General features: G+C 39.9%; 1 protein-coding gene across 3 annotated transcripts in view; it reads left to right on the forward strand.

Moving 5' to 3' along the window:
• The window catches only part of LOC124112765 (2'-5'-oligoadenylate synthase 1A-like), a 29,527-nt gene that overhangs the window by 2,498 nt on the left and 1,637 nt on the right, over window positions 1-25,392 (forward strand). The window contains exons 1-9 of one of the 3 annotated variants that reach the window (XM_046472899.2): window positions 12,822-12,900; window positions 14,858-15,057; window positions 15,654-15,933; window positions 17,258-17,415; window positions 19,701-19,756; window positions 21,130-21,267; window positions 21,907-22,213; window positions 23,018-23,294; window positions 24,523-24,680. In XM_046472899.2, the coding sequence (XP_046328855.2) occupies window positions 14,878-15,057; window positions 15,654-15,933; window positions 17,258-17,415; window positions 19,701-19,756; window positions 21,130-21,267; window positions 21,907-22,213; window positions 23,018-23,294; window positions 24,523-24,680 (1,554 nt within the window). In that variant the 5' untranslated portion in view covers window positions 12,822-12,900; window positions 14,858-14,877. Of the gene's footprint in view, window positions 1-12,821; window positions 12,901-14,857; window positions 15,058-15,653; window positions 15,934-17,257; window positions 17,416-19,700; window positions 19,757-21,129; window positions 21,268-21,906; window positions 22,214-23,017; window positions 23,295-24,522; window positions 24,681-25,392 lie in introns of those variants that run through there. The other 2 variants (XM_046472900.2, XM_048399524.1) reach the window with 2 other exon arrangements.

Below are 25,392 nucleotides of genomic sequence, written 5' to 3' on the forward strand. Positions count from 1 at the left end.
TTCCAAGCTGTCTGAGCGTCTTAACGTTAAAGAGGGCAGCATGAGGATTGAGAATTGTTTAACGCCGCTTTGAATACTAGTAGTATTTCACAGCTTGTTCACTTGAAGCCCGACGCACTGGTGATGCAGGTCTTAGACATAACTATTTTGGTGAAACCCACGAGCATGGGTATGCTGGTATGTTGCTGACAATTCTAGACCATAATCAGGACTAGTAGTAGGCGATACTAGGGGGCGCAAATCTGCAAAGCAAAAAGCGACTGGACAAACTGAGCCTCCCTCGTTGCTTTGAACAGTTGTTGGAGATTTCATTAATGAAATAGAATTACAATTAAAGCGTTTGTTTTATGCTATCAAAGCACGTTGATTCATGAAAACGACACCGATTTATACGTATGCCTAGATTCGTTCACTTACAACATACTTACAACACATGAAATGGGTGATAACGAAACATCATCAATATGTCGCATTACCGCCTTGTCGCGGATTTTAACGACTTTTTACACCCTTTAGATAGGGCGACATCTTGCCCAGTATGAAATTGTCGCCCTTTTGGTAGAAATCCACAAATACTTCAAAGGGCAACAATGTGACAACAAAACAATGCAACAGCGTATAAGTATGTCGCTTTTTAAAATTAATTTTGACACGTTTTGTCGTTTTGCGACATAGCGACAATGTCCCTACACTGCAAACACGAAAACGTCGTTTTTTTCCGTATATGGTCATTCGACGGAAAAACGACGTTATTTGGACGTTTTCAAACCATCGTTTTTCCGTCCAAATAACGTCGTTTTTTGACATCGGAATTTACTGGGAGAGAACGATAGCGTTAAGCTCCTCCCTTTCTTGATTGACATTGTCAATCAAGCAACAGCGTCTACCGGTATTTCTACTTCTCAGATTTCATTGGTCAGTCCCCACGTGTTAGATTACAGGCCCGCGTTCGACGCTGCACTCGAAGCGCTTAGCGGAAGTACTGAAATCAATCGTTCTGCGCATGCGGATTACTTAATGCCTTGACCAAATTTTCCGTTCTGTGCATGCGCGATTTCGCATTTTGTTTCCTAGATTTAATGTCACCACTATTTGACAATGGTTCATAAACACAGTCACGTGAAGGTTCGGAATCGTAACGAGTAACTCCATTTAAATTGAAAAGGATTCCCAGTGATATGGGAGATTCCAAGATGAAACTATTCTATGGCCATCTAGGCTGTCACCCAAACCGATCTAAACGGGACCCGATAGCTTATTGTATGCTATATAGCCATATGGAAGTGGACAAGAACTATACATTGTATTCCGGCCGATTGTTCTTGCATTTACTTATAAGTCAGGAAAATGGACTTAAAAGGGGAGTTGTTGAATGTAATTATTTTAATTATTAAATGTTGCCTATACACTAATCTCGACGAACTTCTCATTGTTCTGTTTATGTCATCCTATATACTATTAGTATGTTACCGTTCTAAAGTCAACCTCTCACATAACATTATTTGTTCATAGTATCAAGTTTAATCAACAATATCAAGAGCAGCGATGTAAACCACTGAAACTCCCAAACACAAGGCTGTTATCAAGCGGTAGTGCAGACGTGATGCATCGTAAAAACTGTATCGTGATGTCTTCAGAAATTCAATTATACTACGAGATAGTACGGCTAACGCTGACTCACCGGTGGAACAAAGACAATATCGCTAATACAGATATAACGTATTTGAATGTTAATACTAAAGACAAACAATCATTATTTTTGCAGTGACGATATAACACGTATACACGTTTATTGTTAACTTTCATCAGTTTTGCTCTTCATTTTAATAACTTTGTTTTCACATATATATGTAGCAATACCCGACAAGCATGTCATACATAATTATGGGGCAGTTTTCAATCTTGTACTGACTTACTCTGGTGTTAATGAGCGAAGTTTATTGGCTTGTTTGTAAAACCCCGTTTTTCTTGTAATCCTATTATTACTTAGTTTAATTCTATCTAATGACACCCTGTTCTCTGGATCATGGCTCCGTGACTATCCATAACAATTAAGATGAACATTCAGTTCAAGTAAATGAATGAGTTTGTTTTGACGCTACAGTCAGTCAAAAAACCAATGCTGTGAGGTTTGATAACACACTTCTACCAGGTCGAACATCGTGGATCCTCATTTTCTGCTTAAAGAGAATCATAGTTCATATGCTAATCCATCTGCGAATACCCTCCAACTCAAGATGACCTTACTTGTTGCTAAATCTATCATCTATTCCCCTAATCTCACCCGCCCCCACCCCCCACACGCACGCACGCAAACGCGCACACACACACGCACGCAAACGCGCGCACGCACGCACGCACGCACGCACGCACGCACGCACGCACGCACGCACGCGCACACACACACACACACACACACACACACAAACAACTGACCTAAATAACTTGGACAGGAAATACTGCTGATATCCTCTGGTCAACTCAGCCGCGCCACCGCAGAATGTTCGTCCAACTCTGCAGGGGGCATTCTCAATTTCCGATATAAGTAAATGAATAAGTGTGTTTTACGCCACAATCAGTCAAAAACCAACGTTGTCCGGTCTGATGACACACAATCTACCAGGTAGCACATTGTGTACACCCTATCCCCCTTGAAGTCTCCACTGTGGGTATTCCTGGGGACGAAAAGTCCCCATGTACCTAGGAATTTCATCAATACATTCATGCGCGGCATTCTCTGCCTAAAGAAGATCATATAGTTAACATGCTAATCCAACTCGAACTACCATCCCGCTCAAGATGAATGTTTTATGTAACATCCAACAGGCCCACATTTACGCACGCACGCACGCGCACACACATATTTGGATTTACCAATCCCTGAATTGAGAAGACGTGCGTTACGAAGCTCCTCCAAGTCATCATCAATATCCGTATATGTCTGTGATATCATTACCCATCCAAAGCCGAATATACATTTATTGTGTTTTCTTGACAACAGATGTTATAATTGGGATAACACTTTCTGAGTAAAGTACAGATTCTCGTACTTTCTTGGGTTGAGCCCCGTCCGGGATTTGAACCCACACTGTGAGTGAGGCACCCAATCGCCAGAACACAAAGTTGGCGATCTAACCCAGCCACCGAACCAAAAATGTTAGTCCAGATGACGTATACTTTGTGTACTCCTCTGACAAGAGAAAAATGGCACGGCTTCTATGACCGAAAGCTTTGAACCAACAATGCCTTTAAGAAAGTGGTCAACAGTAACACACATTATATTTGGATACCACTCTCTCAGTAAACTACATATTTTTAGGGTGGAGATAATAGACGTTGATGGTTGATTATCAATGGACAAATTAAAGCCAAAACTTAACTTATGAATGATTGGTAATGGGAAATGGACAATGGGCAAACGGGAGGCGGGGTAATCAGCGCCATGCCAGTTATCTGTTGGCTTCCCTTGTTGCGTTCCCTTCTTTGCTATCTTTTTACTTTTGTTGTTCTTACAGGTACAAATATATGTTCTCTGCCTCATAGCATTTAATAATATGCACCTGATGAAGGAGAAAGTATATATTCCGAAACGCAGTGTTCCTCCGTTGACATCCATAAATATTTTTCCTAGTGTGTATCAGTTCTTAATGCCCTTCAAAGACTCAATCTAGCTTTGTTTTTAAATGTGGTGATATTTGCGTAGAATTGAATATGGTCATGCCTATATACATTTGGGTCTTTGTCTACATAAGCATTTGGATATACAATTTAGAGCTAAGGACATTGCTAATTCTGCAGGCATGAAGTACACGTCATAGCAAGCTGTGATCTTTATTCATACTTTAGATATTCGTAATGGAGATCTGTAACTGAAGTTTACCGTAATCTTCCGCAACTCTCACCTCCTGACCAGTTGAACGTCTTTGTGCATTCAGATGCCATTGTAAAATTCCAGGCTGCCCCTCTTTCTGTGATGTTTTGACGGATGAAATCTATTGCGTTATAATAATCTCTGTTTGCTGATATATAATATGTACATGTAAAATATTTACGATATTTTAGACGTGTAATTCGATGCATATGCAATGCAATGTGAACATAAGTGCGGATGCACGAAGGCGGTTATAGTCATAGTTATACTGCGATGGATGTAGGGGAATGGTAGGGAGGGTGTATGTATGTATGAAAGCACGAATACCGATACATGAGGGCGGATATAGTTATAGTTCGATGGATGTTGGGGAATGGTGGGAGGATGGATTATGTATGAAAGCATGCGCATGGATCCATGATGGCTGACGTAGACATAATGGTGGGGAAAGAAGAATGTGATGTGTGTGTGTGTGTGTGCGTGCGATCATGCGTGCATGCGTGCATGCGTGCATGCGTGCATGCGTTGTGATACGAGGGTTGGCGAACATGTTGTCAGATGATTGTGTGAGTAAGTTAAGTGGTTGAGGATGTGGCAGGTATGAGTATTGATACATGCAGACTTGGGGTTGGGGGACTGGTTGTGCCTGTACTGAGGTCTTTTGTTTCACTCACTTATAGTGTTTTCTTTCACTCAAATACTGTTTTACGCATTTTAATGACTGCAACTGTAGTGACTCAAAGGTCATACTGGCCGGGCATTCAACATATCTACCCCAACTACATACGTAGCCATTTTTATGGTGTACAATTCTTCTTCTACCTCTCACACACACATACACACACACATACAGACACACACACACACACAGACACACACACACACACACACACACACACACACACACACACACACACACACACACGCATTAATTGTTTTATTAAATGTATCTTCGGGAGTCAGTAAGAAACTAGAAATAACTGCCTTTGTTCTGTAAACCTCACCAAGTTTCAGCTTTCGCCTCTTCCTTTGTGGACTGAGGTTTCACATTTGTAAAATGATCTCTCTTATCTGTCTGTACCATCAACTTAACTGCCCTCACCCCCTGCAGTTTTCCCGTCCTATATTGCCAAGCAGTTGACCCACAAGGAGGAATACCGCCCTCCCTCAGTCCAGTGATACTGTGCCTAGCACAATATGTTGGGGATATGTAGCCTTGCTGTGGGCAAACATTTTGTAACAATTTGGCAAACTTTGATATGTAAACAGCAAATATTATTCAGTTTTATTTCAACAAAAACGGAAAAAATCGGATCCTACTTATTTTGTGGATACCATAACAATAAATCAAGCCAATAGATCGTTTGAGCTGGCATGAATATAAAAAATAATTAGCAAGTCGATAGTCATAATTCCCTCTGTTGGTCCCACGTGAAATGTTGTTCATGAATAGAATAGATGGCTGATAGACGTTCGACCGAATAATATCATTTGCTAACTTCAACTGTTCATCTAATTTCCATGAATGTATGTTACATAGTTCATATGTTCATGGGCTTCTTCACTGAATGTATAGTGTGGAGGACTACTTCACTTGAGGATAAGTAACATAAATAATGATGATAATTATGATAGTATTGCCATTATTATTCCTTCAGATTATTTTAAAAAAAAGTTATTATGTTTTCATAGAGAGAAAGAGGTATGGAGATTGTGAGATTATTTTTAGCATCGGAATTGTTAACATAATTCTTAAAGATATTATGTTTTGTTTGTTTGTTGTTAAATGCTGCACTCAGCAAAGTAAGGATATTAAAACATTACATTTAGGTTCAGTTGTATTTTTATATTTGTATCATTTTGCAAATGTTACAGAGACCTGATAAGGGATATATAATCATGTATAGTCGCTATTCTTAAAGTAAGAATACGTTAGATTTATCAAACAGAAATATTGCACACAAGAGGATAATCATATTTCATGACACTATTCAACGTCGAAGTCAACGATATTTGTGTATGTTATTGCTACATGACACGGATACGTCATGATAAAGCAAAAAATTATTAGAAATTGGCATTTGATGATATAAGATAGCTACACGATAAATCACAAAGAACAAAGAAGGAAGCGATATTTATTTCACGATAAAACATTGTTCTATCATGACGTCATTTATTGAGATTCGAACATGCACTCGCAACTTGAAAAGTAAAACTTGTAAATTTGACCTTATTTTTGAGAGGCATGTGTCTAGTGAGTTGTTCCCAATAAATGTTGCTGGAGAATCCGAAAATGAGAGTGATATGACAATCGGTATTGGGAGAAAAGGTACAGATGATTGACGAGAAAATTGTGAGAATATGCGGGACCAAACTCAAATCCTAAAATGGATTTATCTAGCATGGCCGCTGTCGGATTCTATTCAAGGAATCATCATTATATAAGTACGGGTAAATATTGTAAAGCGTGTATTTTTTCCTAATTTAACACCCTAAAAGAGGCTGTAAGTAATGTTGATATCTCATATAGAATTAAATGAGTCTCGGTCGTTGTTTATCGTACAATAAACAACTCCCACTCGTCGTTTGTTTCTTAATAACATGACCATATACACTAACATTATATCTTTTCATGTTTATCGGTCAACAAAAGCGACATAAGCGTTTCCATTATCATGAGAAACCCTTGCCAAAAGTAGCGCCAACTGCACCATTGCGACAACATCAGGAGCATGTTTCATGATTCATCATAATAAATGATGACATTGGATGCTCGCAAAAACGCGAGCTCATTCCGATCCACTAGTTGCACCCGCCACAAACACATCCAAAGGCAAGCCAATTGTTCACCCGAAAAGGCAGAGAATTGCATCTGACATCATTTTTGTCATTGATACGTCAAACCTGGAAATGCCGTCTACACGTCCAACACAAAGCCCAAGCCAGGACCCAAATCCTTCAAACCCGGCCAAAGTTCTGTTAATTACATACATTTCCCCCTAAGCTTAAATAATCTATACTAGTTCTGAAGTAAATCGTATTTACCCGTATGAATCGTCTTATGTTATTTATTGCCGATAAACAGAATATGCACACTTTCTGAAAGTACTGTGTGATGTCACGCACCAAACCTATACTCTCGATATACATGCTGCTCTTACTTAAAAAAGAATATTGGGTTAACAAGATACGTATATTAAAGTACCATGCTTTCCTGATGTGCTCTCATTCTAATTTGAAATAATGGCATAAATAGTTACCACTCATCTTTCAATATTTTTCAAGTTTGGGTTAATCACGAACATATTTGAATATGTACAACATCTATACTTACTTATCTTTATACTTAAAGGCATCAGGTTTGTCTGTCGTAAGACCCCGAAACAAATATGTCCAACACATCCCAATATTTGGCTCTTGGCTCCTTGTTCTTATATTTTATAAGTATTGTTTAAACAACTGTTTTTTTCTGTAAAATATGTTCATTTCAGAAATTAGATGTTATTCTAGCATTAGGTCTGTGGTACGTTTACTGCATCAGCATTACATTAAAACGATATTACATTATATAAATCCATACAGAGGAAATGCTTAACATTTATCTTTTAAGGAAGAGTGCAGGACGACTTGCTTTATACAAATAAATGTGGACATATATGTATGGACATTTGGATGATACAGATATACCTCCTTAAAGATAGTGTTCGTAGATGACTGTAGAAAATGGAATAATTATGTGAGTAATCGGGTTAATACCACGTTCAGCAATATTTAGCCATATTGCGATATTGGTTTCCAACATACAAGACGGACCATGAAATTATGACTTGAATTTAGACCTGGCTTTCTGGTGTGATGTAACAACCCAGAATCTCCGGTAGAAAAAGGGCTCAAAGCACGAATTAAGATCACGAGATGATGCTGATGTATGCATCTGGACATACATTTGCGTAGTATTACTACCTTAATTCATCAGTATATATGTATTTTGCATAAAAGGATATTATAGGATCGACGCTGACATGCGCATATAACCTATTTACCAGTGCTGTAATATTTCATTTCTTCTGACACATATCGACACGAGAAATTATATTTAAATTTAAAAGGAGCCCAAGTGGGATAGAAATTTGAGTCTGAACCTGTTGAACAAGGCTTGTTTCATTTTGGGCTATAGCATTGCCGGAAGGCCTGGGCGGAAGGGAACACCTGTTTGCACCCATCAGATACCAATCACAACTTCTCTCTCCAAACGAAAACAAAGTACGAAAAATGTCGGAAGTGTATCCTTCTAATTTTCTATTTAGATACATGTTTTAACTTTAAAGTAATTATATGTATCTCATGTATTATTGGTATCTGTGATGCTGGTACCGTTTTGTTGCCATTGTGTAGCTTTTGTGGAGTTATTATGAATATCAAATACATGCCTTGAAATATGGACTTGTGAAAGAACTCATCATTGAATCATTTGCATTTAAATTAATGCATATACCATTTACTTGGCGTGTATGGACATATTATCCATCTACTTATACACACATATTATGGACATATACAGAATTTCATTGTACCTTATTATTTAAAAAAATACCCGTGAAGATCCGGGTTAGAATAGGCATTCAACAACCCATGCCTCTACGAAGGCGACTTGGCTCGCTGACTTGGTTGATGCATGTCATCGTATCCCAAATATGGTATATTGCTGAGTGCGGCGTTAAACAACAAACAATCAAACAAAATCTATATAATTATTAAACACCTTCCAACAATGAGAAATTAAACTTATATTTTCTAAATATTCTGTTATATTTATAACATAATTTGATTCATAATTTAATTATTGCGTTGCTTTCTTCCCTGTCATTCAATGTGCATGTTCAAACCCCTAAACTTTTAATATTTCATTTTTCATAAATGGCTACGTTAGTGCGTTGCCTAGATCTCTCGTTACCTACTCACAAGAATAGATTAAAATAATTTGTTTTACTATCATATTTCTGTTTATCTAATTCATAATACAAAATTGATAATTCATTTATAATAGTATAGATCATATTCGTGTATATCACTATCTGATGCTAAGGTTTTATTTCAGAAAATATAATTAATTCAAAATGTAGAAAGATACACAATTTGCCATTATTTGACTTTTAAACTGTACAAAGTATGATATAATGATCAGAATACCTGTAACGGGTAGTATTTAAGAAAGAAATATTTGTCGAGAAGTCCCATTTTTTAGATATGCCCTTCAGTAGTATTATTGCATATCTCCAGAGAGAGGTTTACATTGTAGTTCTCATTATTTGTGGATAATTCAAAAAGCAACATTGAAAATATATATGCTACCATGACGAAAGAATACAGAGTATACATAACTCGCAACTCTATATATTCAGCAAACAGCCCAAAACCGAAACTCCACAACATATCCGATTACACTGATTAAGGCTGTCCCAGTTCTCCATGCGATACTGACGCCCGTTCGTCTCCCAGACCATACAGAATAAATTTAAAAGGAATCCAGCTCAAGTCTAGAACGATTTGGCAAGCCTAGATTGCCTTAATTCTATCCATGAAATTAAGCATTAATAAAACAATATTGTTCTTGTCTGCTTCAGGTTATATTTTGTAGATACTTATTTTAACTAGGAAATTTGTACTGACACCGGCGCTGTCCCTATTGAAGCTATCCATAAGAATTTCGAATTCCCGTCCATTGTTCGATGTCAATACATCGATGACAAGTGAGGATATCATAAAGTAATCGTTGATGCCGCGCTACACTTTGATAAAAATTATAATCAAGTTGACTGGTGTGTACATTACTACAGTGAACATGTACATGATCATGCCCTAATAACCAAATGCCGTAATGTCAAATACTAATTTATTATTGTGTGATGAATTTAACTGGATCAGTGGTAATATGTAATATTAATATTCCATCAATTTCTTTCCTGATTGGTCCATCCATGTCTACAAAATGAAAATAATACAATTAAAATGGAGCATAGAACAATTCTTAATTTCAGGCTAGAGCTGTGGAAATCTAGACTTTCCCAATCATTATAGACTTGAGTTGGTCTCATGTTTTACATTATTCTCTTGGGTCAACGTCACAGCTCATACCATACACTAACAAGACCAGCTTGCCCCCCTCCGGAGCGCCTGGATTTTGGTTATATCATCTAACATGGCCAACTCTGCTCTTAAGTAAACAAGAACCTAATCAGCGAGGGGTCCTTTATCATCCCTATGTGGCTGCTTATAAAAATCTGATATCTTTTCCCAAAGACCTGGTTAATAATATATTTTCTGCTGAATATTCGAAACAAATAGAGTGAGTTGGTACTACATGTACATATGTATACGGTTCTATTTTAAATGCAGCGCTCCATTATGAAAACAATTTGTTTTAACGCCGCTCTCAGCAGTATTCCAGTGATATATGACGGCGGTCTGTTGTATATGAAATATATGCAAATTGAATCTTGAATCTTGAAAGTCGTAACATGTCCGCAAATAAGTATCACATGCAGTATACAGTATATCAACTGCAATATACTGTATACAGTATACATCAGTATACAGTGTGTCGCGAGCTCTGCGCTGGGCTGGAGCACACATTTCCTACACCTCTCCCTTCGGCAAACACATCACGAGGGTTGCAACGAGGTCACAGGTCAGGCGTGCACTCGTCAGTTGTATAATACGGTCGAGAGTAAGATCTTCCGGAAGACCACTGCACTGGAGGTATGTGGATTATTGAGGAGGTACTACGTGTTTGGAACTGGGAGTTGAACACTAAGCACTTTTAGAGAAGAGCTCACAATAAAACGTTATGGACTCGCGGACGGACTTGTGTTTTCATTTCAAGGCGTACATTTATCAGATTGAACTTCCTAACTGTAACAATAACTGAACTTTACGCCTTTTATACACATTTGTGTTGGGGCGACAATGCGACAACGAGACATATTTTGACCTTGAAAATGTCGCGTTATGGCATCGTCGCCCTTTTGTAAAATAAAGAAAAGGATTATCAAAGAGCGACAATGCGAACACGCGACAATGCAACAAATGGCCAATTGTCGCGCTTTTGTTAATTTTGACACGTTTTGCTTGTTTTTGTAAAGGCGTCAATGCGACAATGCGACAACGGGACAATGTCCCTTCCATAGTAATCCGTGCAAATAAAACTGAGTAATGAAATAGAAGTCTGACATGCCAGTTAAAAGATAGAGTGTTGCAGCTTCTGATTTCATAGATCTTCAAGAAGGGTTATCAATAATGGGATGGGTGATGAGTTCAACTGCATACGCTGTGATTAACAAAAATGCTCCGAGTCAATACATTTTGTCAAATGTATGACATGTATTACGTGAATGAACATATTGTTTATACTCGTCCATGTTTTTGACGGACACAATAATTTACATGCTCGGTAAAACTGAGGACGGGCATCATTGTGTGTTTCCGTGCTTTGTTCAGGTGAACAATTGACTTGTCCATGCATGTTTTGTGACGGGTGCCACTTGTGTGGCAGGATACGCTCACCATTGGAGGACTTGAACCACTTCGGATTTTTATCCCACATCAGTCTGATACACCATGATAAAACTGAAATACTGTACAGTTGAAAATGAAGTTTAATGCGATTACCGTAGTGTGTTACTGCAACTGTTCATATTTTGTGCAGTGATGTTATGTAATATGTAAAAGAAAGCATATTCAATTATCCAATTGATTTAAATAGAATATACTTGCGTCAGTGTATTTTATTAACGCCCCAAATCGTAATTTAAACACATAAAATAACAGATCACGCATGGTGCCTTGACCTACTACTAGATTTAACGGGCCACCCCGGAATAAAATAGTTCCCCCAAAGCGAGGAACATATGTTTTAGTATGTTTACAAGAAATATATTCCAAACAATATCCTCATTAGATGAGAAGATCTTTTACAGAATTACCTCAGTAAGTCAATTACAATGACAGAGCGTCGTAATACATTTACATCAAGTACAATACGTCAAAATGGCCGACACGATAAACGTGACGGGAGATATTTTCGAAGTTGTTAATTAACCTGTGGCTATTTCAAGCCTTTGGCATCACTGATCAATTGGCCGATCATTGAAAGGTGATTGTGAAGATGTGTCAAATAGATACTAAGGTAAATTCATAGATTTCTGTAAATTGTCACTGCGACAGTTTGGATTTTTTTTCGTGTTTTTTCTCTCTGGGATGGGTTGCAGCGAGGGTATCCTTAAATGGGCTTGCAACCACGCTTCTGTATGAATTCGTACCAGGGAATTCCAAGGGTTTTCCCAAGGAATGTGGAAGTAGTCAGTGTTTACGCCTTTTCAAGAATACAGTCACGTGAAGAACGTCATGTGACCGACCTCTCGTCCAAGTCGTATATCTTGTAAACTTCACATTTAAAAATTAGTTATTGTTATATCCAAATGAAACACAACCCATTATCCGATAGGGGTAACTGTACATAGCCGTTACCACAATAAACTTAGTAACATTGTTTGGTTTGACTTCTTGGCGCGTGTCTGAATTCCATTAACATGTAACATATCCTAAAACTAGCTTATCAGCAAATCTCGCTGCACTGCGCGCGACAGATACAAGAGCAAGGCATGCCAGAAATACGAAACCTAAAGCTTCCGAAAGGAAGCCTTGGACATCACGTGCGTCGGGGGACCAGCGCCATCTGATTGGCCGTTAACAGTTGTACAAGGCGGAGTAAAAAGCATCGTTTTTCCGTCCATTTTACGCTTGAAAAACTCGACCCTTTTCTGGACACTTTCTAGACGCTGACCAATTAATCAATTTTAATGAATTTTTAGTCGTTTTTCCGTCCAATGACCATATACGGAAAAAAACGACGTTTTCGTGTTTGCAGTGCTACTAGGTTTCCGTAGATATTTAATCTTTCCGCGGATTGTGAAACTATCGGTTGACGGGATATGTGCAATAGCTTGTTACAGGAGGGATCCTCGTCTGTGAGTACACATATAACTGTTCCGGAGATACTTCGATGTATAGAGTACTTATTACATTCATGGTACTGCTGAAAGTGCACGATAAAATACCACGTCTTCTAAAACGACACACGAGGGTCGCAGAACAACGCGCCACGACACATGTTATGTGGACATTGTGAGCAGACTGTGTAAACATGCTAATGCAGTCTTGTTGATTCGAGAACAACTCGCAGCAAGTTCTGTAGATCTGCTTGTCATTCAGGTGGCTTCAGGTGAGGTGAGGTGAAATGGGGTTTAACGTCGCGTTCAAGATTATTGCACTTATATAGCGACGTGCATGCACGTGTGTGTGTGTGTGTGTGTGTGTGTGTGTGTGTGTCTCTCTCTCTCTTTCTTTCTCTCTCTCTCTGTCTGTGTGTGTGTGTGTGTGTGTGGCTCATGCCGATTTATAGTGCTAGCCCACTGAGATACCATGTCGCAGTTTAACATGAGTACCCCACTCAGACACAGAAAACTGACTCCGAGCCGACCAGACCTCGTCTGAGGCCCTTAACGCCGAGCGCCAGACAGGGTAACAACAAGTACCATCATTTAACGTCTTTTGGCATGGCGCGGCGGGGGCTCCGGGCGGATGCTCTTCCACTCGACCACGGAGGCGGTCAGATGGCTTCAGAAAAGGATTGTGACGTTAATAGTTATCAGGAAAGACAATGTCTGAGTAGAACAATTAATAGCTTGACAATGTCGTTGTCCTCAAACACAGCGATTTAGCTGCGGTTTTCCGTAAATGTTTTGAAGGCTATGGAGGACACGCAAGAAAAGTTCGAAGTAGGTTGTATTTAAAAAAGAATTGAGCTACTCAATCAAATTCAGGTCAATGCCAGTCACAACACGTAGTACGTGTACAATATACAGAACCACCTCCATGTGGGTAGTGGATAGAGAGTCTGCCTGGAGAGTGAAAGGTCGGTGGTTCGATCCCCGGCTTCAAAAGAAGGTATATTTGTTGTTACCGTGCCTGGCCATGGGCATGAAAAAAGGACTGGTCGGGTCGGAGTCAGTATAATGTGTTTGAGTGGGGTACTCATGTTAAATTGTGGCATGGTATCTCAATGCGCTAGGTCTGTAAAATCGACATTAGTCCGGACTATAGTATACCCCCTTGTGTATGCATCTCGCTATATAAATATAATGCTCTTCAACATGCACAAATAGATTTCGCAAAATACGTTAACTTTTAGAATCACCAAATACGAACACTGCGACGTTTTCAGTTTACCTCACCCGATTTTCCATTATTCCTCATATATATTAACGGAGGCACTAGTGGCCCAGTTATATGAGGCGCCGCAACTCGTGTAAAGGGCTGCGTCCCTTGGGCACGCCAGAAACCTATGATCTGGGTTGCGCCCAAATTACGTTTCTAGGGTTGTCAGTGACATACCCGTGCTCGTGGCAAACGTCTGAGGCCTGCATCACTTCGGGTTTTCCTCCCACTATTCATGACACGAACTCACATTACTGGAACACCGTTCAGAGTGGCGTTGAACTCACTCACTCCACTATCAAAATGGCATGGCACAGCTCAGCTCAAGAACAGGCATCTTGCCGAGGCAAGGGAGTTAACTGACTGTAAAAGTCCAGTTTCCAAACTTGCCAAAATAGGCTGGAATTTCTGGGCTTGATCGCAACGTCACCAGTGGCTATTACGAGTTACGCCCTTCTATTGTACGGCAGTTTACCAACCGGATGTAGATTTCGTTACGCGAATTTGATATGGACTATGCCAATAAATCATAAATCAAGCCTAGTTCGGCAAGGGTGGAAACTGGACGTTTATAGTCGGTTAACTACCTTGTCTCGTGAAGATAAAGAACAGACAGCCGTCAATTTCGTATTTTACATTGGCATTTTACACAGGTGTACGGGGTTATTGGTGAAACTGATTGAGAATTAATATTGCACGTTTCTATAGAGCAGCGACAAGGCACCAGTATGACAACATATCCCCCGGGGCCCGAACCTCTCCTCCCTGGCATGGTGCGAGGCCAGACGGTGCAAGAGTTCATGGCAGGATGGGGTACATCTGATGGGAGTGAGACGCATGAACTGATCGACCGAGTTATACGATTTCTGAGAAATAATGTTCCAATTAGTGTTGCGAAGATTGTCAAGGTAGGTTTGAGCGATATATACTAGTCAAAGAAGTCAAAGAAAACCCATTTTTTTCATTTGACTTGGCAAAAATAATAATTGCATCCTGAGGGACGTACAATAATATTCATTGACCAAATTCTGGACAAGAAATATATAGATCATGTCATTAACATGAATAAAGTAATTATCAAATCTTAAACAGTACTGTACACAACACCATTTCATTACTTTACAGGACCCTGGATATCAATTATTGGGGGTCCCCCGGAGCCGTGTTTTGTAGGTCAAAGTGAAATCCTGGGGTCATATGAAAAAGTCGGGTCTTCTTTAACTTCTTTTGAGAAGAAGATGTATAATAAAGTAAGGTCCTAAGTTCCATGTCACGCCTTACAGTGAAACATCGTTAATTTAAACTCTAACAATCGCTGAAGCTTTCATGACTATGTAGAATAAGATATGAGTGAGTGAATATCGTTTAAGGCCGCAGTATTCCGGCTATTTCACAGCAATCTATTGATACAAGAACCTGAACAAATCAAGTCCAAGGACATCAACTCAGTACCATTGTTGATTTCTGGCATGTGTTAGGCGGCCATGTTCCTATTTCTTTGAAGGGTGGATCCATTGGAAGGAACACTAATTTCAGCACTCCCTCTGACGTGGACATCTTTGTCTTCTGTAATGACCTGGGTTCTGTGCATGGTATGACTACACAGACGAGGGGGCTTCTCAACACCATCAGATCCAAGCTGGACTCCAGAGAGTGGTTACCATCAGCTGGGAGTATAGGGCCCATTGAATACACGGCTCACTCCATCACGTTTCTTCTGACATGCCACGATTTGGAACAACAACACGTCATACACATATTCCCTTTGTACGACATCCTAAAAAGTAGGTGGTTTCATTCTCGTAACTTGGACATTTCAATTTTGCCATCTTTAGTTTACAGGAACCCTTCTTGTGGTTTGGAATTCCATATTTGGACTGATTTTGGCCTGCCTTGTATCTCTGCCACAGGCCAGCGCCATGTTACGATTCGTCACATCTTACGCAGTCCGTTCAATATATTGCATATGTTTCATCTGTTTATTTTTTGACGAGTCTACACATTTAGATAAATATATGTCGTAGAATGGTTAAATTTCAGATAATTTCATAAACCGTGAAAAACCATTTACATTTGCGTACAAATACAATTTGTTCACATTTGTTGTACGGCATCCACGTGCTGTCATCGAAGCCCTACGGAGAGCTAGCGATACGGTCACTTTGATGTATGAAGCTGTTTTTGTCAAGCACTTCACTGTTGCTGTTGTAGTAGCATATCTTTATAACTATGCAAAACAATATATAACGCGCACCGAAATGCTTTTGATTAGGCCAGTCTGTTCTGATTTCAGAATAAGTGCATTTGTTTACGAACAAGAGAAATATCCGGTCACATGATATGCAAATAAGCCTTTGTTCACAAAAAAGCAAAGATGTAAAATCTGTTTTATTACTTGCCCCTTTAATAAACATACAGCCGTGTGTAATACCAAAGCACGTGCTTATGTACTGCGGGAACAAGCTTCACGAACAAATATTGAAAGCTCTCAACATCCCTTGGCTAATTCAACGGCATTGCGTGTGGAGATGATAGATCACTGAGAGGAGCTTATTGCACACTCGATGACTCCAGCATACCTGTTGCTAGGCTGGCGTCACATGGCAGTGTTTCACCGGTGGATCTTGCAACAAAATGCCACAAATAATGTCATAGACGAATGTTACGTAATTATAAACTTGCAGCGTCCCGTTCTGGAGGCGCAACTTTTCTGTTAAAGTACGTGAGTTACAATAACCTTAACGCTACGATAACTTTGTGGAACGGACGCCTGAACTCTAATGGTGGGTCGTTGTATGGTATTAAAATAATACTTTTCAATTCTTGACGTATTTGATGTATTATTCTGTTAAACTCAATGGGATTATGCTGTGGATCGTGTAGGTGTCTGCCTATTCACACATGGGAGTGAAATTCTAAAAAGAGATAAATGAGAAGTTATAAATAAAATTCCAAACTTGCTCTCGTTAAATGAATAGTTCTGGTATTTGACTTGCGTTTGCTCGTCAGATAACAGAACTATTCACTCATTTGATAAAATGTGTATTGCACGGAAGCTCGTTTAGTATTCTATATCTGGTTATGATGTTATGTTCTGTATCCTTACAGACAAGAACGTGCACGACGTGTACATGGACATGAGAGAACTCCCTGATGATTACAGAGACTGCTACTCCGCGTGTCTGGCGGAGATACAGATAGGCTTCATCAAACAGGCGCCGAGCAAAGTACACTCCCTCATGAGACTCATGAAGTACTGGCTGAAGGTAATTTTAGCAAGAAGCTCTCATCATATGCATGTCCCGCCACGTGTGTGTGTAACGTGAGCTCGAACGCCTCAACGAAACCCTTTCAATAATCATACGTACGATTCCGATAATAACATAGACATATTAGGAGGATTAATTGGGAAATAGCGAATTATATCTTTATTGGATGATATCAGATCATCGATTAACCTGAGGCTTTTACCGAATTTCCGTGTTTTGCTTTTGCCAATCGAAGCATACACTCCAAATGATAAGCATAAAGCAACAGGCCATCAAGGAGGGGAACACAATTGCTGCGCACTTCTTGGCTACATGTCCTGTCCCCAAATTCCGCAGGGATATAGTCTTTGACGCAATGTTGATTGTCTTTTGAGATACTGGCAAAGACCATTCAAGCATATGACAAAAACAGTACTCGATCATGTCAGAAGCCAAAACCTCGCCAGTGTATGAAAGGTTGAAGGTCTAGTTTCGTTTTATTATCTTCCCGAAGCGAAGCAAGGGAGGTGACTGTAAAAGTCCAGTTTCAACACTTGCCGAACTAGACTCGACTTTCGTGGCTCGATCGTAGCACCACAGTGGTTATTACGAGTTATGTCCCTTCCATGACCCTTCTTTTGACTGTTTCCTCTCATATATATCGGTTCCATTTTCAGTCGACCGAAATCTGCGTGTTGAAATCCATGTTTTTTTCGAATCGGATGTCTCGTTCGTTTCGCGATTTTGATTGGACTAGTGCTATGCATAGACTCGTTATCCAAACTGTGTCTACGAGATTCCAGCCAAGTTCCGCAAGGGTGGAAACTGGACTTTTAAAAAAACCGGGTCTTACCCAGCGGAATGCATTAAATCACTTGAGCACCTGACTATGAGTAGATTATTAAAATATCTTTGGACGCCCAGTCAGTACACATGCTCTGCAAATCCTGCAATCGATCGAAATCTGCAGGACAGTCGCCATGTTGTTTATTTCGTTCCGCGAATTTGATTGGACCATGCATAGACTCGTTAATCCAGCCAAAGTATAACTCCATAATTGCAGCCTAGTTCGGCAAGGGTGTAAACTGGACTTTTAAAGTCAGTTAACTCCCTTGTCTCGAGAAGATAAGATTTATGAAATTTGAATATGCTTTATAATTTCCATAGTTTTCACCAATATTTTCAATTTCCAAAACCTTAACATGTATAACTTTAACATATGTTGCATTTCCAATGAAACAAAAGGAACCAACACTATGCATGACAGCTCCATCAAATGACCACAGTCATCGTCGGTTATCGCAACTCCCAGGTGTAGTGAGTGAGCAATGTTTTACGCCGCTTTTCGCGATATTCCAGCAATATCACGGCGGGGGACACCAGAAATGTGTTTCACACATTGTACCAATATGGTGAATCAAACGTGGTATGGTATAACTTATTTGTTTCTCTACATGTACGTCGGGTCAGGTATTGATCACACGTCAATTAATTTATAATCGAAAGACATTGTTTGAATAATTATATCTGGGAGTGGGTCAAATGGTTTTAAAGCGTTGAACTTCGCACATAAGGCTGAAGTTTCAGGTTTTATTCGCTAATGCGATAAAAGGTTCATATAAGCGGTGTAATCCTCCTCTCATTTATTCATTTTTCATGGTTTTTTAAACTTTTTATATATGCAGATAAATAGCCACGGTATACATGTAGCCAGCACGCCCCCACGTGACCAGCGGGTTGTGGGACACTTTTAATCTTTTGTAGGCGATATGATACAGTATAAAAAAAAGATAAGATAAGATTGATAAAATAGATGAGAAAGCGGAGGAGAGTGAAAGGGGGAGATAGATATAGAAGATTGTGGTATTTTTCGGACCACTTGTTTTGAAATTATTCATTGTTATTCATTCACGTGTAAAAACTCGTTTCGGATATGCACGTTCTCAGAAAAGACTTCAGTTTCCACAGTCAGACCTATTTTAGTTTTTTATCAGTTCTGTTTATTCACTATTCATGACACACTGCGGACTTCTGTGGCTACAAATCACCCGACTTCTTCACTGGTTCAAGGCCCTTAATCATGTCAGGATCCGCTAGTTTGTTCCAATCCAAGCTCCAATTACGCTTCATGGTTTGTTAGCACAATACAAAATTAATACACGTGGGTACAATACAAGTGCTCATGGCTTTCATCCAAATGGTGACGTCAACGACTAGCATCACTTTCCTCCAGATGGTATGTTGCAACGGGTATAGTGATCGTTCAAATTGCCAATAACACCAACTCACTCACGCTATTGCAGATGGATGTGAAGACTGACACAGGCTACTACTTTATCGAGACCATGGTCATGCACAGGTAATGCAACATATTTCAACCTGCGTGCAGAGCATGCTGCCATACATCAGCTGTATTTTAGTAGCACCTACTAAAGAAATAAACGACGAATGGGAGTTGTTTATCGCACAATAAAACACTACTGGGAGAATAAACCAAGAGGGTCTGCGGGTTTATTTTCCCTGCAGTGTTTTATTGTACGATAAACATGCGCCCCTCATGGTTTATTCTCCCTGCAGTGTTTTATTGTACGATAAACATGCGCCCCTCATGGTTTATTCTCCTAGCAGTGTTTTATTGTACGATAAACATGCGCCCCTCATGGTTTATTCTCCCTGCAGTGTTTTATTGTACGATTAACATGCGCCCCTCATGGTTTATTCTCCCAGCAGTGTTTTATTGTACGATAAACATGCGCCCCTCATGGTTTATTCTCCCTGCAGTGTTTTATTGTACGATAAACATGCGCCCCTCATGGTTTATTCTCCCAGCAGTGTTTTATTGTACGATAAACATGCGCCCCTCATGGTTTATTCTCCCTGCAGTGTTTTATTGTACGATAAACATGCGCCCCTCATGGTTTATTCTCCCTGCAGTGTTTTATTGCACGATAAACTCCCACTCGTCGTATATTTCTTGTATGAGACATCAGCATGCCATTATGTACAGCCACTTTAAGGATGTTACTAAAATGTACCAATAGAATCCGACCTCGGCGATATCGGAAAAATCAAATTATGAGGGTTTTTTCCACATAGTATCACAATTCGCACGTCAATTACCTGTATTTTTTCTCACAATACCGATTGTCATATCTCTCCCACTTTTGCATACGATCGTTCGGCCAACGCGTTTGTCTGCGCTTCCCTGCTTCATCTATTGGGAACAACTCATTAGAGACTCCCCTCTCAAAAATAACGTCGTCAAATATATGACGTCGTTAAGCTGTGATCGCATGTTCGAATCTCCAGAAAAGACATCATGATGGAAAAATGTTTTCACGTGAAACACTTTCTGATATATGCTTTTAGGGGTGAACTGATTTTGAACCACGTTGAAGCACACTCTTCGTAACATGAATAACGAATATTGAAATGTGAATAATAATTTGTATTTTAATCGAAGAATGTTAGAATTATCCATAAGTGACTAAACTACCGGGAAAAACAAAGAATACACCCATGTTTGATTGTGAAATTGTCATTCGATGATTGTGTATTTGATATAGGTGTCACAGTTGTGTTTGTTTGCAGTGTTTCGGCGACTGGTTTCAGACAAGTAACTTATTGATAACGTTTGAAAAGGTCAATATTTTCAAGTGTATACTTTCTTTTGCCCGGCAGTATATTTTTATATTCATTTCAATTCTATGTGAATGCTACTTCTATTTTTAGATGGCAGCGGGCGGGAAAACCGGACGCCTTCAACATATGTGACTGGTTTGAAGAGATTATGACACAGTTGGCCGACCTTACATCGCTTAGTATTATATGGGAAGATAAATACACGGCAAGCAACTACAGGACCGTTCCGTATGCATATTCAATTTCATATCAATTCCTTTATCAAATGCCAATGTCTCATATGTGTTTTATTTGTGTACATTTGGGCAACTGGGAGCTGTAACACGGTTTAGTGAGTGAGTATGGTTTTACGCCGCTTTTAGCAATATTCCAGCAATATCACGGCGGGTGACACCAGAAATGGGCTTCACACATTGTACCCATGTCGGGAATCGAACCCGGGTCTTCGGCGTGGCGAGCGAACGCTTTAACCACTAGGCTACCCGACCGCTCCTATAACACGGCTTTGAGACTTTATCAGTAATGGTTCTGTGCTGGTAAGCGGCACCTAAAATGGAGATTGAGGGGTCTTAATAAGCCCCGAGTACGGATTGACATGCAACCAGGATGAGTGTGACATATATGTAGGTCCCCGGTGGCGTTGGCCCTTAACCTAACGAACACAAAAAGCTACTGATGTGTGTGGTCGTACAGTCGTTATAAATTTATATAACAAATTGAAGGTATTCTCTATTGGAAGAAGATATCAAATTTGAACAATGCTGAGGAAATGTACAAAGCCCCGGCAGAAACAACATTATCCCACTTCATAACTAACATGTAGATGTACACAATACGGTCAAACATTTATGACAATAATGCTTCCAGGTCGAAACCGGTGGTGTTGGACCCTGCAAACCCCTTCAGAAACGTCATCCCCGATCAACGATGCTGTGAGAGTATGATGAGATGTGCCAGAACTGTGGTCCATCGGAGCCAACAACTTAAGGAGTACAAACGTGAAGGACCCGCCCCCATCCTTGAAGGAATGGAGAGAGGACAATCACTGCAGCAATTTATCCAGTACACCGTACAACCGAGCAGTGACGACCGCCGGAAGTGCGACCATCTTGTGGATCGTCTCACGTACTTCCTACAGCATCACACGCGTCTCAGTGTCAACATGGTTGTCAGGGTGAGCGGCATGTTACTTACGTTAATGATGCATGGAACTTATTGAAAAGAGATATTACATATGTCTGACTTTATTTAAGAAGTGACCTCAATTTTCAATTGCGTTAGATGAGTATAACCATAGAGTCCGACGTGAACGATGTTTAAATCCCCACAGCGGATTTACGCAGACTGTGCACACGGGTTTCAATTCTTTTAAATGGATACGTCAACAATAATATCTTCATAGAGTGCTTTTTAATAATAAACACAAAAAGGTGAGTACAACGAACCGAAATTAGAGGCATAGCTGAGAATCAATTATGTAACACTAGATCCGTCCTTTCTATCATCAGCCGACTGCTTCCGTGGTCCAGTTGTAGGAGAGCGGGCGTCCGCGTCATACTGAAAGACCTTAAAAGATGGTACTTGTTGTTACCCTGCCTGGCGCTCGGTATTATTGGCTAAAACAAGGACTGGTCGCCTCGGAGACAGTATACTGTATATGAGTGGGGTATTCATGTTGCACTGCAGCATGGTATCTCTGTAGGATAGCACTATAAAATTGGCATGAGTCCGGACTAGTACAAGCAGCCACACACACAAACACACACACTCACACACACACGCACGCACACACGCACGCACACTCAGACGCACGTCGCTATGTAAGTGCAATATTCTTGGACGCGACGTTCAACCCTATTTTAACTCACCTCCAATCAGGAAAAAGAAATCCACTAATAACACAACACGTGTATGCAATGACAAATGATGAAATTTATTTCGCTGCAGTGTGACTGTTCTTTGTAATATATCCTCACAGGGCGGTTCACTTGGAAAGAGCACGAACGTTCTTGGAAAGTCTGACGTCGATCTCGTCGTGTTCGTAAACAACGCCAAGTCTCTCCAAGACCTTGCGACTAAGATGTCAATCCTTCTGAATATTTTGCAAGATGCCCTGGATTCAAAATGGACGGAATTTGCAGGATATTTGGAGTATGTAAACCGGTCGGACCGAGGACTTCAGTACAACCTCAGCTGCGGAGACAACGACCATGTTCACGATGTCGACATTCTGCCATCCTTCAACATCCTCGGAGGTGCGATATTCATCCGTTCAGGGTATAAGGAAAGACTCTCCCGGTTTCTTTTCAGAAAGTAAATGTTACACTGGTACAGTTTGTATGGAAAACAAATTGAAACGCAGAGGTTTATCCAGAAATCTCTACGTACAGACCTAAATTGTGAACTCATAAGATGACCACACAAGGTAAAAAAATAATCAATACATAATACTGAAACCCAGTCTTAGGTTTACAATCAAAACAGGCAATACAATTGGTCAAATACCTGGCGGCTGCAGTAAGTATCAGGTCCTATAATAAGTTAGTGCACTGGCGAAGGTCTATAATTTTGTCTCTGTCGATGTCTTGAAACAGGACTTGTGTTGGAAGATGGAAGAATCTCTTTTTTCACAAATCGATATCCAATCCACGTTTGGCAAGTAGATCAGATCAGGAAAGGCCCCAGATCGCCCTCTTGTACAGGTACAATCAGCCTTCGCCTGTCCCGACCCGAAACTTCTCGAACGATTAAACCTGTGTTTTATGTGTGTCAACCGCCTGGGGCGGACAACCCTATATTCGACTTGCCCTGCAATCATTATTGCAGCCACTGACAATAACTACAAAAATATACAACAATCTCTAATGCCAGATAACAAATAAAATACCACAAATATCCCCGTTCATAACAGATTAACTGCCAGCCTTGATGTGTGTTTTTATATGTGTCATTTCCACATTATTTCTTCCGAACGCCGTGGAAGAAGAATAACGTTCGTTAACCTTCGGTGTGGACTTCGTGGGTTCTAATCCCTAATTTTTCGTCAAATTGTTCCATCATCAGTTAAATACTAGGCAACAAGAGAAGTCCCGTCCTTGGCAAGTAGTGACATCTTCAGTTGAAGGACCATATTGCTTTTAGACGTACCTCACAATATCAATATCAATGGTTTGTTTGGTTCAGACTCGATTATTTACAGCCGGTCGTCATAACGCGTGAATATTAAGACAACAAACAACAACTGTTCATTTTAGATATTACTCTAGAAAATGTGTGTTTTTACTAATTGATATAATTATTAATTCAGCTATCGAACAATAAAAAACAACGCAAATAAAAAAAACCAACAGTCAAATTGTAGAGAATAGAAAAAACTACTAAGGCCTAACATGGCACAGAGATGTTTGAATATTCGGTGATCAGGTAATTTGAGGTAATGCTAATTCAGGTTGTCATCGTTTTACGGAATATTTGTGGTTTCAGCTAAATCTCCTCTTGAGGTGTTCAGTGAGATGAAACCCATGACGGACGATGAGAGGCGGTTGTATGCGCCATGTTTTTCTCAGAAACAGGTGGACTTCGTTAAGCAGACTCCTATCAAGGTGAAGAATCTGATACGGCTGGTGAAATACTGGGCAAAGGTGAATACTGGACTTTGGTTATCGAGAAACTGAACACTTTAAACTATTTATGTATGACATTGCTGATTGCATAATTATGCCAGTGACGAGCATGTTGTAATCTTCTTAGTAATACAGGGGCAGTTGGGTAGCCTGGTGGTTAAAGCGTTCGCTCGTCACGCCGAAGACCCGGGTTCGATTCCCCACATGGGTACAATGTGTGAAGCCCATTTCTGGAATATTGCTAAAAGCGGCGTAAAACCACACTCACTCACTTGTTAGTAATGGCTGATGTAAAGGTGGTGATGGAAGGTTTACTTAATGTCTTTACATATTGAGATTAAGGGATTATTTGGAATAAACTTCATTGTTAATGACATTTGACCCAGGCGGAGGACAATGTCGGCACATTCAGTGCGTGGGTCACTGCACCTGAAACATTACAGAAATACAATGTAGTTTAAAAGAGGTCCATCAAAAGTTACTAACATGTTTCTCATCATCCGTACTTAGGACATTTACAAGTTGATATGTGAACGGTATGTTTCCACTGCGATCAGTAGGCTTAGGGTAGTTCGATAAATCCGGTTTTATATTAGTTAGTTTAGGTCTTCAGCTACCCATGCTTGCCGTAAAGGCGACTATGCTTGTCGTAATACAGTAAACTACGGTTATAACGAACACGCTTATAACGAACTGACGGATATAACGAACTTACTGTTTTGGTCCCGAC

This window comes from Haliotis rufescens, unplaced genomic scaffold, assembly GCF_023055435.1.
Source record: "Haliotis rufescens isolate VD_foot unplaced genomic scaffold, xgHalRufe1.0.p SCAF_2, whole genome shotgun sequence".
NCBI classification, from domain to species: Eukaryota; Metazoa; Mollusca; class Gastropoda; order Lepetellida; family Haliotidae; genus Haliotis; species Haliotis rufescens.